The 19,220-nt window shown below is 41.3% G+C and overlaps 1 protein-coding gene across 5 annotated transcripts in view; it reads right to left on the bottom strand.

Annotated features, from left to right (window-relative positions):
* obscnb (obscurin, cytoskeletal calmodulin and titin-interacting RhoGEF b) overlaps nt 1-19,220 on the bottom strand; it is a 49,303-nt gene that overhangs the window by 26,952 nt on the left and 3,131 nt on the right. The window contains exons 3-41 of one of the 5 annotated variants that reach the window (XM_026312866.2): nt 18,571-18,840; nt 18,086-18,346; nt 17,167-17,472; nt 16,794-17,060; nt 16,514-16,620; nt 16,239-16,407; nt 15,408-15,683; nt 15,028-15,309; nt 14,524-14,799; nt 14,144-14,425; nt 13,284-13,577; nt 12,899-13,180; nt 12,399-12,677; nt 12,026-12,298; nt 11,665-11,931; nt 11,277-11,546; nt 10,914-11,180; nt 10,470-10,736; nt 10,232-10,344; nt 9,980-10,133; nt 9,726-9,887; nt 9,529-9,633; nt 8,461-8,733; nt 7,961-8,230; nt 7,574-7,840; nt 7,182-7,448; nt 6,728-6,994; nt 6,368-6,637; nt 5,987-6,256; nt 5,533-5,799; nt 4,678-4,944; nt 4,243-4,509; nt 3,693-3,959; nt 3,251-3,517; nt 2,750-3,016; nt 2,281-2,547; nt 1,780-2,046; nt 1,311-1,577; nt 869-1,135 (exon numbers count right to left, since the gene is read on the bottom strand). In XM_026312866.2, the coding sequence (XP_026168651.1) occupies nt 869-1,135; nt 1,311-1,577; nt 1,780-2,046; nt 2,281-2,547; nt 2,750-3,016; nt 3,251-3,517; nt 3,693-3,959; nt 4,243-4,509; nt 4,678-4,944; nt 5,533-5,799; nt 5,987-6,256; nt 6,368-6,637; nt 6,728-6,994; nt 7,182-7,448; nt 7,574-7,840; nt 7,961-8,230; nt 8,461-8,733; nt 9,529-9,633; nt 9,726-9,887; nt 9,980-10,133; nt 10,232-10,344; nt 10,470-10,736; nt 10,914-11,180; nt 11,277-11,546; nt 11,665-11,931; nt 12,026-12,298; nt 12,399-12,677; nt 12,899-13,180; nt 13,284-13,577; nt 14,144-14,425; nt 14,524-14,799; nt 15,028-15,309; nt 15,408-15,683; nt 16,239-16,407; nt 16,514-16,620; nt 16,794-17,060; nt 17,167-17,472; nt 18,086-18,346; nt 18,571-18,840 (9,783 nt within the window). The remainder of the gene's footprint in view (nt 1-868; nt 1,136-1,310; nt 1,578-1,779; nt 2,047-2,280; nt 2,548-2,749; nt 3,017-3,250; nt 3,518-3,692; nt 3,960-4,242; nt 4,510-4,677; nt 4,945-5,532; nt 5,800-5,986; nt 6,257-6,367; nt 6,638-6,727; nt 6,995-7,181; nt 7,449-7,573; nt 7,841-7,960; nt 8,231-8,460; nt 8,734-9,528; nt 9,634-9,725; nt 9,888-9,979; nt 10,134-10,231; nt 10,345-10,469; nt 10,737-10,913; nt 11,181-11,276; nt 11,547-11,664; nt 11,932-12,025; nt 12,299-12,398; nt 12,678-12,898; nt 13,181-13,283; nt 13,578-14,143; nt 14,426-14,523; nt 14,800-15,027; nt 15,310-15,407; nt 15,684-16,238; nt 16,408-16,513; nt 16,621-16,793; nt 17,061-17,166; nt 17,473-18,085; nt 18,347-18,570; nt 18,841-19,220) is intronic. The other 4 variants (XM_026312867.2, XM_026312871.2, XM_026312869.2 and 1 more) reach the window with 4 other exon arrangements.

Genomic DNA, 19,220 nt, shown 5'->3' with positions numbered 1-19,220 from the left:
CTGTGGGTTTGGATGTAATGTTTTTTTCATGCATTTGTGTTGCTATTAAGAAGAATGAGTTCCAGGAGAAATATAAGCAGCAGCACCATTTAAATCCTCCTCTAGATGTTCTTTAGAGAAAAATGTTCTACTAATGTTCTAAAAATATTAAATAAGACACCAAAGAACATCAACAAGAAAGGTCAAAATGACAAGCGGACTTGTAGCCAGTTTTTGCCTGCATCATTCTTGGGTTTTTCCTCTAACGCACAGTGACAGTAAAAAAAAAAAGACAGGATAAAAATATTCAAAGTTTGATCAAAATTCAAAACACACAGCACAGAGCACACTGCAGAAAAGCTATATGGCCAAAATAGGCAAGCGATTGGTCCACCACATACAATGTGTAGGAAACATGAGATGAACCTCACAGAGAAAGCTGACATTGCATGAGCCAGCCAACAGAACCAAGACAACAACAGAACCAAGACAACAACAGAATCAAGACAACAACAAACAATAATACAGTCAAAGAAATTTCATATCAAACGCAATTTTCAGGGCTTCAGCCAAGACAAAATATGTACCAGTGTAATATATATATTTTAAACATACTGATCCAACATCAATATCTAAACTAATCTCTTCTTAAAGTTGAAGAATAAATTGCAGTAAGATAAAAATTCTATGGTAGAGGGAAAAAATGTAATAATTTTTGTTTGTTTTTTTTACCTTACATTGTAATATGTGTAGATCAGGGGTGGCCAACCCATGTTCTTCAAGTCCTGATGGTTTTCCATCTACCTTGGAAAACCATCAGGGCAGTGGTCCTTGAGGAACATCGGTTGGCCACATGGGTTATAGAGATTCAAATGACAAATCTTCCTACCCTTCACATTGAGGCTGGCTGTGGTCTTCTGGTCTCCACACACACAGCTGTAGTCTCCACTGTCTTCTGGCACCACCTTGTTGATCAGCAGTTCATTCACAGAGGCCTTCTGCTTCATCTGGTACTTTTCTCCAGACTTCAGGACCTGTGCTCCCTTCTTCCACTCCACTGGGACTCCAGGTTTAGAAACCTCACAGCGCAGAATGATGTCAGCTCCTTCTTCAGCCTCCTGACTCTCCAGCTTCAGCCTGAAGGTCACTGGTTGGGCTGAGCATTTATCAGTTGGTTAGAAACCAGTGTCGTGCCATTAAAACAAATTGATAAAAAACAAAAAATTATAAAAACGCAAGTTTCAATCCACAGTGCCATGATGCTATCAAAACAAATATTAAACATTTTTCATTCCCTGCATCCACTGACTCTTTAACAATCTTCTTCCTACCCTTCACATTGAGGCTGGCTGTGGTCTTCTGGTCTCCACACACACAGCTGTAGTCTCCACTGTCTTCTGGCACCACCTTGTTGATCAGCAGTTCATTCACAGAGGCCTTCTGCTTCATCTGGTACTTTTCTCCAGACTTCAGGACCTGTGCTCCCTTCTTCCACTCCACTGGGACTCCAGGTTTAGAAAGCTCACAGCGCAGAATGATGTCAGCTCCTTCTTCAGCCTCCTGACTCTCCAACTTCTGTTTGAAGGTCACTGGTTGGACTGAGTGTTCATTAGTTGGTTAGGAACCAGTGTCATGCCATGGAAACAAATCCATACAAAACAATAAATTATGGAAACACAAGCTTCAATCCACAGTGCCATGATGCTATCAAAACAAATGTGTTAGAATATGTACACAAGAAAAATCTAAACATTCTTTAATTCCCTGCATCCACTGACTCTTTAACAGTCGTCGTCCTACCCTTTACGTTGAGGTTGGCTGTGGTCTTCTGGTCTCCACACACACAGCTGTAGTCTCCACTGTCTTCTGGCACCACCTTGTTGATCAGCAGTTCATTCACAGAGGCCTTCTGCTTCATCTGGTACTTTTCTCCAGACTTCAGGACCTGTGCTCCCTTCTTCCACTCCACTGGGACTCCAGGTTTAGAAAGCTCACAGCGCAGAATGATGTCGGCTCCTTCTTCAGCCTCCTGACTGTCCAACTTCTGCTTGAAGGTCACTGGTTGGGCTAAGCATTTATTAGCTGGTTAGCAGTCAGAGGCATTCCACAATATGATATACAGTAATACATAATTGCACAAACTCAAAGGAAAAAAAGGCAAACATGGACAATTTGCAATCCAATATGACATGCAAACTCCAAGCCACACATTTCTCAGTACAGTATATGCATATAAAAAGCTGTTTTCTACAAATTAATAAGATGTCTCTCAAACTGAGTCTTTGAAAATCTTTTTCCTACCCTTCACATTGAGGCTGGCTGTGGTCTTCTGGTCTCCACACACACAGCTGTAGTCTCCACTGTCTTCTGGCACCACTTTGTTGATCAGCAGTTCATTCACAGAGGCCTTCTGCTTCATCTGGTACTTTTCTCCAGACTTCAGGACCCGTGCTCCCTTCTTCCACTCCACTGGGACTCCAGGTTTAGAAAGCTCACAGCGCAGAATGATGTCAGCTCCTTCTTCAGCCTTCTGACTGTCCAACTTCTGTTTGAAGGTCACTGGTTGGACTGAGTGTTCATTAGTTGGTTAGGAACCAGTGTCATGCCATGGAAACAAATCCATACAAAACAATAAATTATGGAAACACAAGCTTCAATCCACAGTGCCATGATGCTATCAAAACAAATGTGTTAGAATATGTACACAAGAAAAATCTAAACATTCTTTAATTCCCTGCATCCACTGACTCTTTAACAATCTTCTTCCTACCCTTCACACTGAGGTTGGCTGTGGTCTTCTGGTCTCCACACACACAGCTGTAGTCTCCACTGTCTTCTGGCACCACCTTGTTGATCAGCAGTTCATTCACAGAGGCCTTCTGCTTCATCTGGTACTTTTCTCCAGACTTCAGGACCCGTGCTCCCTTCTTCCACTCCACTGGGACTCCAGGTTTAGAAAGCTCACAGCGCAGAATGATGTCAGCTCCTTCTTCAGCCTCCTGACTGTCCAACTTCTGCTTGAAGGTCACTGGTTGGGCTAAGCATTTATTAGCTGGTTAGCAGTCAGAGGCATTCCACAATATGATATACAGTAATACATAATTGCACAAACTCAAAGGAAAAAAAGGCAAACATGGACGATTTGCAATCCAATATGACATGCCAACTCCAAGCCACACATTTCTCAGTACAGTATATGCATATAAAAAGCTGTTTTCTACAATTTTTAAAGATGTCTCTCAAACTGATTCTTTGAAGATCCTCTTCCTACCCTTCACATTGAGGCTGGCTGTGGTCTTCTGGTCTCCACACACACAGCTGTAGTCTCCACTGTCTTCTGGCACCACCTTGTTGATCAGCAGTTCATTCACAGAGGCCTTCTGCTTCATCTGGTACTTTTCTCCAGACTTCAGGACCCGTGCTCCCTTCTTCCACTCCACTGGGACTCCAGGTTTAGAAACCTCACAGCGCAGAATGATGTCAGCTCCTTCTTCAGCCTCCTGACTCTCCAGCTTCAGCCTGAAGGTCACTGGTTGGGCTGAGCATTTATCAGTTGGTTAGAAACCAGTGTCGTGCCATTAAAACAAATTGATAAAAAACAAAAAATTATAAAAACGCAAGTTTCAATCCACAGTGCCATGATGCTATCAAAACAAATATTAAACATTTTTCATTCCCTGCATCCACTGACTCTTTAACAATCTTCTTCCTACCCTTCACATTGAGGCTGGCTGTGGTCTTCTGGTCTCCACACACACAGCTGTAGTCTCCACTGTCTTCTGGCACCACTTTGTTGATCAGCAGTTCATTCACAGAGGCCTTCTGCTTCATCTGGTACTTTTCTCCAGACTTCAGGACCCGTGCTCCCTTCTTCCACTCCACTGGGACTCCAGGTTTAGAAAGCTCACAGTGCAGAATGATGTCGGCTCCTTCCTCAGCCTCCTGACTCTCCAACTTCTGTTTGAAGGTCACTGGTTGGACTGAGTGTTCATTAGTTGGTTAGGAACCAGTGTCATGCCATGGAAACAAATCCATACAAAACAATAAATTATGAAAACAAGTTTCAATCCACAGTGCCATGATGCTATCAAAACAAATGTGTTTAACCCGTTGATACACCTTCGAAAGTCAGTGGGAACATTAATGTCCCTTCGACACAGAAATGTGCTTGGATGCATCAGAGTGTTAAATATGTACACAAGAAAAATCTAAACTTTTTTTAATTCCCTGTATCCACTGACTCTTTAACAGTCATCGTCCTACCCTTTACGTTGAGGCTGGCTGTGGTCTTCTGGTCTCCACACACACAGCTGTAGTTTCCACTGTCTTCTGCCACCACTTTGTTGATCAGCAGTTCATTCACAGAGGCCTTCTGCTTCATCTGGTACTTTTCTCCAGACCTCAGGACTTGTGCTCCCTTCTTCCACTCCACTGGGACTCCAGGTTTAGAAAGCTCACAGTGCAGAATGATGTCGACTCCCTCCTCAGCCTCCTGGCTCTTTATCATCTGTATAAAGGTCGGCGGCAACGCTGTACAACCAAGTTTTCATTACTTGTCAAAAGTACGTGAAATAAACACTTTCAACAAAACACGACAAAGGTAAAACAAATCGAACTCTTTTGGGAAATACATCGCAATCACTTCTTTTATATATCGGTTTTCAAAACTTTGCCAAAAAGGACTTCATGAATCCATACCATTTACTTTCACGGTTGCAAACGTCATCTGCTCCCCACACACACAAGAGTACTCTCCGCTGTCTTCAATCTTCAAATCTTTAATATGAAGTTCCAAAAAGGTGTCTTTCTGTTTGATCTCATACTTGGCTCCAGCTTTGAGCAGTTGAGAGCCTTTCTTCCAATGAACGTCAGCCACAGGTTTTGATAACTCACAGCGAAGTGTCAAAGTCTCCCCTTCGTTTTTATCATGGTTCTTGAGCTTTTCTTTGAAACTGGCAGGCAGGGCTAAAATAAAGTGAACAATAAGTTGTTTATATAAAAGAATGTTACGTTTTGTTGTGTGGTGATGGAAAATGGAAAAGATGAAGATATGCTCCAGTTGTCCAACGTTAGCTTTAGGAACACAAATATTAGTCTAAGTGAGTTGACGAACAAGAGGAAGCTCTGTCATTATTTCATGAGAGATACTCTTTAAAAATACACTATTACCAACATTTGAAACTTTTTTTGACATTGGAAACCACTTTTGGGAAGAGTTCATTTTAAAACACACTGCATGCTGATGGGTGTTGTTTAATTTTGTGGATGTGGATCTCTGTTTTAGAATTTCCAAGTCAAAGAGGATCAAAATGCTGCTGTACGTGGATATAAAGCAGATCCTTCAATTAAACATTCACAAAACAAGTCACGGAACAATTTCCCATTAGAAAAATACATATGATTTAGTGAAAAGTCAACAGATACATGTAACAGATTCCCCCTGTGGCCTTCAAGCAAAACCAAACCAAACTATGAGCTAAGTCAATGTGGCTCTCACCTCCTGTGACATGACCATACTTAAACAGGTGCAAAAATAATACTTGACAGTCTTACCTTTGACTGTCACCTTTGCCATGCTCTTGGCAGTGCCCACGTCACAAGTGTAGATATCAGTGTCTTTCTCCTCCAAGTGTTTGATGGTGAGAGTTAAGACCTCTTCTTTCTGAGACATCTCATATCGACCTCCAGCCTTGAGCTCGGTGTGACCTTTGAGCCAAATCACTGTGGATGGGGTTTGTGCCGTCTCACACTGCAGGGTCACAGAGTTCTTCTCCTCTGCCTGGCTGTCTTGCAGTGCTTTAGTGAATTTATGTAATGGTTCTGTAAGAACAGAATCAATCATATGGAAAATTTGATATTACCAGAATAATCTCATGTTTATGAAATGCAATAAAAATACTAATTAGCCTGAATATAAAGTTGGTATGTCAGTGTTAAATGCTTGTATACAAGTATGTACACACATGAAAACTGCTATAAGATGGAAGTAAAGTCATTTCAGCCTTACCCTTAATTTCCAGCTTGGCTTTGGTGGTTGCACCTCCAATAACTTCACAACTGTACTCTCCAGAGTCTTGAGCAGAGACATTACGGACAGTCAGCTTCATGATCTTACCCTCTTGACTGATGTCATACTTCTGGCTCTTTTTGATGGCTTTGCCTTCCTTGGACCATTTCACAGTGTAACTAGCCTGTGTCACCTCACAGGTAAAAACAGCATCTGTCCCTTGAACAACACTAACGTTTTGTAATCCTTTGGACACTGATGAAGCTTTGCCTGTAACAAGAAATTATTTTTCAAAAACTTTTTTTTTGAACTTATTTTAACACTTTTTAATCTTTTTGTGTCTTTGTCTATTTTTGTTTTAAAAAAACACATTTAACTTACCTTCAACTGTTAATGTAGTTTTAGAGACAAGGTCTTTCATATTGAAGACCACCTCACCAGCATCAGAAGGGGTGACATCTTTGATGGTCAACATGTACTTGCGGCCTTTAGCGGTTACTTTGAAACGGCCTCCATTAGAAATAGTTTGGCCATTAAGAGTCCAGGAATATTCATTTGTGCTTTCATGAGACAGGATGCACTCAAAGGTGCATGTCTCTCCTTCATTCACCTCAGCTGACTTCAACCATTTCGTAATGCCAATGCCAATCTCTAGATTTTAACAGAGAACATGCAGTGGGTGAAGATGCCAAACAAATGGCTAACACTGCAAAACTATATACATCTAACAAAAGTACCAACCTCTTATAGTGACCTTTGCCTTAGAAACCTCAGTGCCAAGATCACAGGTGTACTCCCCAGCATCATCTTTGGTGACATCCTTGATGATAAGTCCCAAAGACTTGCCTGTGTGAAGGAGCTCATACTTTGGCCCAGCCTTCAAGACTTTACCTTCCTTCCTCCATGTGGGAGAAACCCTGGGCTTGGATGCCTCGCACGCCAGAGTTATCATGCCTTTCTCCTCTCCAATGACATCATCTAAAGACTTCAGGAACACAGCACGCTTCTCTGTATGGCAAACAAGAAAGATGTCTATTATGTTTTCAGCTTTTGGGTTGTCTGGAGTAAGCCCACCTGACAGCATTTACTTAAATATCTGATTATTCCTGGCATACAGCAACTTAGAAACTTGGTTCCCTTTATCAAGTGAAGAGAGAACTCTTTTGTGTGCACCTGCAAACAAAGCGACACTTACCTTTAACCTTAAGTGTGACAGACTCTTTCACCTTGCGTACTTGAAAGGTGATTGTCCCCCCATCTTGAGGTGCCAAGTTCTTCAATGTGAGCTTGTGAACCTTCCCCTCATGAGTGATGGTGTTGACTTCATTAGTGAAGAGCACCTTGTCATTCAGGAACCACTGTACCTCTTCATCTGCATAGTTGATCTCACATGTGAACACTGCGTTGCTGTCTTCGTCAACCTCTGTGTCCGCCAGGTGCTTGGTGATCTTAATGTCACGCACTAGGCACCATTTTAAAGAACACTTCATTAAAAACACATTCTATAACAGATGCTCTGTATAATGTTTAATGAGCCGACTGTATAACTGTTACATTTTCTGCCATATTAAAAGATGCACACAGTACCTTCAACAGTAAGCATGGCTTTGGTCTCAGCAGGTCCAGACTGGCAGCAGTACTCTCCAGTGTCTTCTTCAGTCAAACCATGAATTGTAACTTGAGCCCTGGTAGCATCTTGCTTTATGTTAAACTTGTCTGATGCTACAAGAGGTACCTGATCTTTGAACCAATTAACCACCTTGGGTGTTGCAGAGAACTTGCAGCTGAGTATGGCAGAACTTTTCTCCTTCCCCTTCACGTCTTTCATGGGCTCTGCAACCTCAAGTGGACGCTCTGAATGTGAGGAACAGTACTGATTAGATTTCACAGAATATGTCTGGGGATATCTGAATGAAGCTATTTTTGCTGTGTATGAATGATTATATCCAACAACTGTATGTTGAATGCACTTACCTTTGACTGTGAGTTGGGCAAGAGATTTGCTCTTCCCAGCTGTAAACTGCACAGGTCCTGACATCGACACTTTGGTCTTTTTGAAAGTGAGACGATGCAATGTGCCTTCTTTTTCCATTTCAACATCAGCACTGTCCTGCACAGCAACTCCATTCAGAGTCCATATAGGAGGCTTCACCAATTCCATACTGATTTCGACTTCAAAAACAGCTGCAAAGGGTTCTGTCACTTCTACTGAACTAAGCTCTCGCACAATACTGATGGATTGCTCTGGAGGGGTCACGAAAAAATAGTACGCTGGTTAGTAGTAGTACAACACTGGTTAGTAGTAGTACAACACTTAATTATTTCAGATGGATAGTTAGGCAGATATCTCATTGACTAGGAGTATGATGGCTTGTTTGTGTAAACACTTTGTGTGTGTACATGTATTTACACATTAACATGCATGTGCCCTAACTAACTTTACAATTAACCTTTGTCATCGTCCATTGTGTTACCTTCTACAAGCAGTTTACAGGATGTCTTGTCATCAGTGGCATCACATGTGTATGTATCTTCATCCCCAGAATCCACATCATTGATGCTGAGTTTTCGGTAAACATCCTCACTTTTGATCTCATACTTCTTGCTGGGTTTGATCTCCATCTTGCTCTTGCTCTTGTACCACTTCACCTTTGCGTTGGCACGTGACACTTGGCATTCAAGGTGAGTACGATGCTTATACATCGCTATCTTATCCCTGAGTTTCTTCACAAACTTGACAGGCAGCTCTACAGTAACGATTAACAATGCATCAATGAAAACTCATGTATGCCACAAAGGAACATTAAAAGCTACCAGTGGCTACCAGACAGGCAAAGTTCATAATTGAATTATGTTAAAGCCAGAGCAAACATGGCTGAAATATATTGTCACAAAGTTTTTGATGTACTTTCTGTTTTTTTTAATGTTAAGCTCCAATAAAACCTTTTTGTTCATATATCACTTCCTGTTTGATTGCATTCAGTAAGACATTCACAATAAGAAACATACATCTCACAGCATCTTATGATAAACTAAGATCAATCAAACTGCTACTCATCTACTGTATGATAGAATTTGTAATAGTACCAATTCAGAAAGAAAGATACAACAAGGGGGCTCCCTTTGCCATCAGGTCTCAATGAGGCATAACAATGTAGATGCAAGTTGCGTCACCAGACTTATATTCACACAACAACCCACTGCATTAACTCTTTTATCAAGACATTTCATCTGTTGACATTTAGCTCACTAAGTCAGGTATAAATACTAAGATCAGTCTACAAAATCACCCAGGAATTTTCAAGTTGCATAAAAATATAATTGACTTTAATACCATGATGGTTAATTTACTACTTAAATAGTTTCAAAAGTGCAGGAGTATTTAGTTATTTGCCTTTTGACAACTTTTGTCATAATGAACAGAAAGAATCCATTTGCATCCACATCTGAAGATTGTCATATAATTGTTACTCCATTCATGCACCAGTACAAACAGTACATACTGCTATGTGATTTCAGTAAATTAAACATCATTTGTTTACCTTTCACTTTAAGTTTTGCAGTTGAAGAGGCCTTCTCAGCTGTGAATTTAATCTCACCCGCATCTTCTGGGGATACAGACTTAAACAGCAGCACATACTTTCTGCCTGGAATAAGATATGATCATTATTAAGGTAAATTCTACAACAGAGTGAATACACAGGTAGATTACATTTTTAACAACTTTTTGAGAATTTACCCTCTTGTCTCATCTTCATGTTGTCCCCAGCTTTGAGTCTGGTGCCTCCTTTGTACCACTGACAGTCTACTTCATCGTGTGAGATTTCACAGGAAAATGTAGCACTCTCCTTCTCTGTCACCTCCACATTCTCCAGCTTCTTAATAATCTTGATATCTCTGGCTGCAGGGAAAATGTTTCTACTGTCAGCACTGATTGTGAAATACAGAAAATTGTAACTGATTTCTTTGTTTTGTGACCAGATTAATAATTACCATGTACTGTAAGCTTGGCACAAGTGCTATCATCAGTTGTGCGACAGATATAAGTGCCTGCATCTTCAGGTGTGCATTTGTTGATGACCAAAGTGCGCTTTCTGCCCAAGGAGTGGATACTGAAGTTCTTCCCTGGTTTCAGCTCCACATCATCCTGCAGATTGTTTTTTCAAAATGTCATACATGCGTGGTACACTTTTTCAGTTCTATTAATTTACTCTTCAGACATTCATTCAAATTCTAATTTCTCACCTTGAACCATTTAACATCAGCGTTTGATCTGAACACTTCACATTCCAACGTAACCTTCTCCTTCTCAGGAGTACTGATATCACTGAAGGGCTTGGAGATCATAGAAGGGGGCTCTGTAAAATCAACAACCATTGGGGAAAAGTGTCTGTATGTCATCTGAACTCGAGTATGAAGTGATATTTTGGTTCGTTATTTTGGTCGGAACTGGTAACTGAAAATACCAGGAAGCAACCCTTACCTGTGACAATCAGTTTTCCAGAAGTACGGACTCCCTCTGCTAGGAAGACAATAGTTCCTGAATCCTCTCTCTCAAGATTCAACAACATTAGGCCATGCTTCTTTCCCAGAGCTGTGATACGGCAATTCACCCCTGGCTTTAGCCTGGCCCCGTCCCTGGTCCAGGAGCCTTCGACATCAGCCCGACTGAGTTCTACCTCAAGTGTTACGGTCTCTGTCTCACGAGCTTTGGTTTCTGTTAGGCCCTTTATTACCTGGATCTTCTTCACTGAAGGCAAGAGAAGACAAAATGTTTGACACTAACATGCAAGGAATTTTCCCTGGCTTGTAACTCAAAATTCAGTGAATGTCAGTGGAAAATGAAATTCTCTTTTTAGGGTTACAGAAAGTACTTTCATTTTTTTATACTGGGTCTTTGAAAAATGCAAAAATGGATCATTCTTACTCTCCACATTTAGTTTGGCCTGGGTCTTGTCATCCAGAGTTTCACAGGAGTAGAAGCCACGGTCAGAAAAAGTCACAGCCTTAAAGACCAGAGCTTGTTTGGCTCCGTCCACTTGAATCTCCATGTTGCCTGCAGGTTGCAGCACTACACTGTTCTTCATCCACTTGACTTCATCTGATGCCTTACTGAGCTCCACCTCCAGCTTCACTTCACTCTCTTCCTCCACTGTCAGGTTTACTAGCTTTTTCTTAAATGTCACAGGCTCATCTAATTGGGGCATGTAGAAAGGTCAAAGTTAAGGAGGAATATACATTACCTTACACACTTAAAATAAGCATTTTAAAAATAAATGCACAGTCTTACGTTGCACTTGTAGTGTAGCTTTGCAGCTTTTGCCTTCTGCATCGATGCTAATTTCTCCCGCGTCTTTATGGGTGACAGAGGTGATGGTGAGCGAATGAGTGTTGCCACCGTGCGCAATCTTATACTTAGGCCCAGCAGTGATGGGTATACTGTTGTGGAACCATTTAACACTGACATCTGCTGGGGTCACAGTGCACTTGAAAATGGCTTCTTTTCCCTCCATTGCAGCCACATTGTTCAGTTTAGTGCTCAGCCTCACCAGTCTCGGTGCTGAAAGGACAAGTGAGACCAAACTGAGATTGACATAACAAAACGTTTTTAAACGTTTGTAAACTCTGCATTTGAGTTTCTCGCAAATGTAATAATAATTCTATTAATTAATGATTACCTTTTGATGAGACTTTAGCAGAGGTCTTGTCACCTCTACATTCACAGCTGTATTCTCCTTCATCTTTCTTTGCCATGTCAGTCACAGTGAGAAACCGCTGAGTGCCATCTGCCTTTATACAGTACCTGCCCCCAGGTTTGATCTCTTGACCACCATGGTGCCAGACAACATCCCCCGAGGCTTGATTTAGTTCACACATCAAACTGAGCATACCTCCCAACTCCACTTCAACAGATTTCAAGGGGACAACAAACTTCAAAGCTGACTCTGAAATGACAAATCAGAATAAGACGTTACACCAAAATGTGGCGTCTGAGGACCAAACACTATAGCTGAACTAGACAGATATGACCTACTGTACCTTTAACTTGAACTTTGAACTCCAGCTTGTCATCAGCAGTTTGACAGGAGTACAATCCACCATCTTTTGCATCGGTGGATTTTACTATCAGGGTGCGAGAGCAGCCCTCCTTTTTCATTTCATACTTGCTCCCCTCCTTGAGCTCCACACCATCTCTGAACCACTTCACACTACCACTCTCTGTGGTCAGCTCAGTGGTCAAAACTGTTTTTTCACCTGCTTGAACAATGCAAGTATCTTTCACAGGCTTCCTCTGGAACCTGACAGCTACATCTACAGAGGTAAAAAATATATAGAAAGAGTTTTTTGTGCAGACAATTATCATTCATGACAAAATTAAATAAATGTATGTATGTATATAAAGTATATTTACCAGTTGTTTGCAGGTTAAAAACCAGCTTCTCTGTTCCAACCTCACATGTGTATTCTCCAGCATCTTTTTCATCAATTTTCTCAATCACCAGCTCACGACTTGTGCCCTTTGACTCCACGTGGACTGCTTTGCTGGGAGTCACCAGCTTGCCATCCTTGTACCACTTCACCTCTGTCTTGGAATCAGAAACGTCACAGCTCAAAGTGGCTTTCTGGGAGAGAGTGGCTTTCACCTCCTTCTTGACAGACTCCTTTTTAGGAAAGACAAGTGGGGCCTCTGCTGGGAAAAGAAAAAATATATACAGTATAAACAAATGACAATATCAATATGTATATTTATCAGTCAACCCAAAATGCAAGGACACAGCCAAAACCTTTCAGTCAAAATGAACAGGCTTAAGGATAAAATGAGAACAGGGGAACACAACAGATACAAGACACAAATTCAATCCACATTCAATCTATAGTTTAGGAAACACTAGCAATATATTTTCCTCCTACCTGACACCTGCATCTTAAAAACCAACTTCTCAGTCCCAGCCTCACAGATGTACTCTCCTGCATCCCTCTTCTCCACGCTGTCAATCACCAGCTGGCGACTCCTGCCTTTTGCCTCTACATGGACTGTCTTAGTGGAGCTCAGCAGCTTTCCATCCTTGTACCATTTCACTTCTGTTTTGGGATCAGCTACCTCACAGGCTAAAGTGGCCTTCTGGGATAGAGTGGCCTTCACATCCTGTTGGATAGACTCCTTATTGGAGAAGGCTGACTTAGGTTGAATCGCTGAAAAGGTGGAAAACTCATTAAACACAAGCATAACATAAAACACACAAAATCAAAAATTCAAATCCTCAACCACATCCCATCCACATGAATGTCATCATACCTGTCACCTGTACTTGAAATGCCAATTTTTCAGTTCCGACTTCACATATGTACTCTCCAGCATCTTTCTTCTCTATGCTGTCGACCACCAGTTGACGATACTTGCCCTTTGATTCCAAGTGAACTGCTCTGCTGGGACTAAGGAGCTTACCATCCTTGTACCATTTCACTTCTGTTTTGGGATCAGCTACCTCACAGCTCAGGGTAGCTTTCTGAGAGAGAGTGGCTTTCACTTCTTTCTGGACAGACTCTTTGTCGAGGAAAACAGATTTAGCCTGGTGTTCTGTAGAAGGAACTGTAAAGAAATATAATGGAAATACAATTAGCAATAAAAAGAAGAACTTGACTCTAGAACCATGACACAGACGCTGCTCTGAATAAACCAAACAAAAATAAGCCAACTTGACAGATGGAAAACACAAGGCCACAAACTCTATGAAAGCACATACAACTTGGGGACACAACTACGCAGCAGACAAGTCAAAGCAAACTGGGTGTCCAAATGCAGCCACAGACAGGAATAACAACAATTCATGCCTGACTGACCAAAAGACAAAATCACAGCACTGGAACTGACAAACAGCAAACAAACAAATGGAGCACAGTAATTGTGACATTTACCATCACAGTTCAGTGGAGACCACAACACCATCAAAAAACAAATGCAAATGCACCCATGTCACACAGTAAAGGTTTTTGCTTGGCTGTATAAAAACAAACTACCTGAGGACCTGCGGTATTACTGCTTGAAAATGAAACTATTTTTTCCATAATTAAAAAGCTTTATTGTGTTGTACTGTATGTGTATGTGCATTGTGCAATCAACATGAAGGTCAGTCTTCCTGATTTGGTAATTATTACCTTCCACTTGCACTTTAAAGACCAACTTCTCAGTTCCAGCCTCACAGATGTACTCTCCAGCATCCCTCTTCTCCACGCTGTCAATCACCAGCTGGCGACTCTTACCCTTCGACTCTGCATGGACTGTCTTACTGGAGGTCAGCAGCTTTCCATCCTTGTACCACTTCACCTCAGTCTTGGTATCAGAAACCTCACAGCTCAGAGCAGCCTTCCGGGAGAGAGTGGCTTTAACCACTTTCTGAACTGCCTCCTTATTAGAGAATGCAGACTCTGCATGTTTGTCTGTAGAGGAGACCATGACAACAAAAAACATTTTCCGTGTCCGTTAATATGTTAACATTTACACTCAATCAAAAGCAAGCCCTTGTCCTTGCACTTACCTGTCACCTTGAGCCTGAAGGTCAACTTCTCAGTCCCAGCCTCACAGATGTACTCTCCTGCATCCTTCATCTCCACACTGTCGATCACCAGCTGGCGACCTTTGCCTTTCGTCTCTACATGGACTGTCTTACTGGAGCTCAGCAGCTTTCCATCCTTGTACCATTTCACTTCTGTTTTGATGTCGGCTACCTCACAGCTTAGAGTGGCCTTCTGAGAGAGAGTGGCCTTCACCTCTTTCTGGACTGACTCCTTGTTGAAAAAAGCTGACTGGGCCTCTGAAGGTAACATATCAGGAATAAAGTGTTGCTGTGAGCACTTTTAGAGGCCAGAAATAACTCAAACATATTACAGATATATAACTGACACAATCTGTGTGGCATCTTTTTCATCTATTTCTCACATAAATGTCAAATCTTAAAATTGTGAAACTGGGATAACACAGTGAAAATATTTGGTAAATTCTATAAATAAATACATACAATGAATAAATCAAGCAGTGCTACCTGTTACAAATATCCTGAAGACCAGCCTATCCACTCCAGCTTCACAGGTATATTCTCCAGCATCGCTCTTCTCCACCTTTTCAATCACCAGCTGACGAGTATTGCCTTTTGCTTCTGTGTACATCGTCCCACTGGACACCAACAGCTTGCCGTCTTTATACCATTTCACCTCTGTCTTGCTATCCAAAACACTGCAAGTAAGAGTTGCTTTTTGGGAAAGAATGGCTTTCACCTCCCTCTGGACAGATTCCTTGTTTGAAAAGGCAGCTAGGGCTTGGGTTTCTGAAATAAAAATAAAGTTGATAATGAAAAACAAAAATGATATCTGTCATGTGCTGCCAAGTGTTGAATAACACCACAAAAGCATCATTCATTCGTACCTTTTATTTTGACCTGGAATGTGACCTTGTCTGTTGATGTTTCACAGGAGTAATGTCCCTCGTCGCTTTTCTTGGCATTTTTGATGATGAGTTTCCTTTGAGTCCCTTTGGAGATCATGGTAGTTCTTTGGTCCTCAGTGATTTCCACCTGATCTCTTCTCCACACAACAGCTGTGCTGGCAGGAGATACTTCACAGCTCAGCTCAAGATCTCCTTTAAGGGAGGATGATAGTCCCATAGGACCTCTGGCTTTGTTCAGAAACTTTGCAGGTTCATCTTTGAGAAAAACAGACCAGAAGGTAAAATGTGAAATTTTAATTGGTTGTCAATTTAAAAATTAGATTTCATGTGAATAAATATCTATGTTGCCCAACTAGGGAGTAGTAAATGTAAAATCATTGCGCTCATGAAATCTTCTTGAAAATGTATATTTTTAGGTTTGTTAAAGGAGGAGCACATGTGTAGGAAGGGCATGAGCTGCAGTACCAGAGTCACATTGAGGTTGATTATATCATGACAGATGGCTCTTTCCTCTGTTTGATGGCTTGTTTGGCATATGCTAGTAGCCATCAGAGCAGATCACTTTACACTATATCAAATGGTCAGAAACAAGCTGTCTGGTGACAAACTGTCTGCATGTGGGCTTCAGGCAGTACTTGTTGTATACTCTAAGCCCAGTTCCATTAATGAAATTATCACTAGACCAAGCAGCATAAGTTTAATATTTTGCAAAACATTTGCTCCACATTCTCAAACAATGACGACAGATGTTTCTCTGTGACAGTGCAAAACTGAAAATTGTACTTGTGCCAACAATTTTGATAAGTTTACCTTTAAGAGTGAGTTGAAGGGACATTTTGTCATCATCTAAAATACACTCATAGATGCCCACATCTTCTTCTGTAACATTGTGTATTATCAGGATCCTCTTGCGGTCCATAGTGACATATTCATACTTCTTGCCAATTTTCACCTCACGCCCATTCTTCATCCAAACCACCTGAGGAACAAACACAATTACAATTAGTATTTGTTTGTCTTACTTGTTACAAAACCATAAAAGCAAAACAGAAATGCTAGAAATTATGTACATTTTCATAACAAACCTGTGCACTGTAATCTGACACTTCAGCAGTCAGCTGAGCGGTGGACTGGGCACTGCAAGTCACCACCTCAATCTGATCTGACTTGTTGATGAACCGAGCAGCAGGAGCTAAAAATACAATAAGAAATCATTACAGATTTGCTCTCACTAAAAATGCAATGAAGAAGAATTGTCGGTACCTATGAATGTAAGTTATAAGTTATAGAAAAGCAAATATCCTACAATGTGGTTTAGACCATTTTCCCTTTCAATAGTTTCATTTGCTACGACCAAGTGCATACCCTTCACAGAGAGGATGCAACTGCTTTGTGAGCCTCCACCCACAAACTTGACTTCAGCTCCATTCATTTCCGTGGTCACAACACGGATGAGCAGAGTATGAGTGGTCTTGGATCTGGTGATGAGGTAGTCAGCTCCACTGCGCAGGAGGCGGCCATTTAGAGACCAGAAGCCAGAACAAACAGCAGACAGCTCCACAGAGAGAGAGAACTCCTCGCCAGAGAGGGCAGTACTATTCATCAAGCCTTTCCTGATTTCTGCAGTGGGTTCTAGAGGTAACCAGACATAAGAAAAGAACACCTGTATATGTATACAACAACCACATGTAGCCATGAGTGACATCGGTCACAAATGTCACACAGGTATCAGTCATACCCAGATAGAAGGTGCCAGGCACATCCAGGTAGGGACTCTGGCCGAAGTCATTTATAGCAGAAATACGGAATTGGTAGCTGGCTTCTTCAGTAAAGTTGGAGATGGTGATTTCTGTTGAAATGATGGTTTCTCCAGCATTACACCTCTGCCATGTCTGAGTGCCGACCTTCCTCCTCTCCACATTGTATCCCTTGATGGGCACCGGGCGGTCGCTGTCAGGTGGAGACCACTGAATGGTGATAGATGAGTCAGTCTTGTTCTGTACCACAGCATCGACTGGGGGATCAGGAGGATGCTTTCTTGCAGCTAGAGTAGAAAGAGTAATAGTCTTGAGTTGGGCTCAAGTCCTGCTGTTTATCTGATCAGATGAGTATGAGACAAATTCAGCATATCGAGAGAAAGACAACGGATTATTTTCTATTCATTGTTGATCGTTCCTGTCAGTTACAATGATATTCTGTTTACCAGCTCAATTACTGCAATGCTGAATCAGTCTGGACTCGAAATAACTATACAACACACATTAGGCACACTGCACATTACAGGCATACGTGATCAGAGTCCAGTTTAAGTATTTCTTTTAACAATATATGGTAAATCCAAGCCATCGCAAAGCTATATAGCATAAGCTGCAACACGGCCAGAGTCAAAAGTCCTGCTTTTCATTTAATATATGTTGCTATTTGGCACTTACACAATCAGCCTTTGTATTACTGTTTGTTTTTGAAAGGTTATTTCAGAGTTTAATCAATTCCATGATGGACAGGAGTTAAGAAAAATATCAATCAGACAACTACAAGGGAATTAAAAAAAAGATAATCACCCAATCTATTGCACGTTATTAGTTATTTGCACTTTCAAAACCCCATCATACCCATGGTTTTTCAAGCAGGTCTAAAAAACTGATTTAAAATCTCACCAGTGACAGTGAATTGAGTGGAAGTCTTGCAGTCTCCAGCCACAAAGGCCACTTCTCCCGAGTCATCTGCCTGGCAATCTCGAATAGTGAGTGTGTACTGTCTGAGTAAGCAGGCAATGGAAATACGGGAATCTTCCTTCAACTTCTCCCCTTTGCGGGTCCAGTAGGCATCTGGGTACGGATGCTCCAGTTCCACACAGAAGATGACGGTGTCACTGACAGGAACTACTGTTCTCCGGGGAAGCTTTTTGGTAATGTTGCCTGGGATGTGAAAATAAGTAAAGTGGATGTGACATAATGAAAAGAATACTCAGTATAGAAGACACATAGACAAAGAGAACATTTCCATGAAGCAGGTATTGCTGTGGATTAAATCTAATATTTTCCTTAGCTTTAGCACTATATAAATGATGTAACATAATAACAGTACTGCGATACCCACACAAATATTTGACAGTAAAGAAAGAGAGTATTCTCAGTCATACCCAGGACAGTGAGCTCAGCCACAGTGCGACTTCCCTCTTTCATCTCGCAGACATAAACACCATCGTCATTGGTAGTGACATTGTGTATGGTGAGACTACGTAGGGTGCCATCCTCATCCATGCGATACTTGGCACTTTGCTCCAGCCTTGTTTCTTCCATGAACCAGTTGGTCTGAGTGGCACGGAGCGGCACCTCACACATGAGTGTGGCCGAGGTTTTCTCTTGCACCTCCACATCCTGCAGCTTCCTCCTGAATGGCACCTTTGGCTCTGACACAATGACAAATAACAGAATCTTCATGTTACACAACCACATTATGTCAGTCTATCAACTACAAATGACAGCAGCTATTTCCCAGTGATTTCAGTTTTAGCTCAGGCTAGTGCAACATGAAAATCAAGGAAGAGAAAACAGAAACATAACTTATTTTAACAGTTTGAACAGTGTTCTTCAGCGTTGAAAAGTGGAACTCCACTTTGCCTTAATAAAGAAGTCCTCAGGGTCGATTAAATCATTTACAAAATAAATGTAAAGTTTACAACTAAATATTTACAGCATTAGTCTAGCTTTCTGTGCTGGTTTCACCTTTACAGAAAAAAAAAACAAAACACATATAAAGAATAAGACGTCGGATAAAGAAAAAAAGAAT

Source organism: Mastacembelus armatus, chromosome 17 (genome assembly GCF_900324485.2).
Source record: "Mastacembelus armatus chromosome 17, fMasArm1.2, whole genome shotgun sequence".
NCBI lineage: Eukaryota > Metazoa > Chordata > Actinopteri > Synbranchiformes > Mastacembelidae > Mastacembelus > Mastacembelus armatus.
This window is presented reverse-complemented; position numbering and strand designations above follow the sequence as displayed.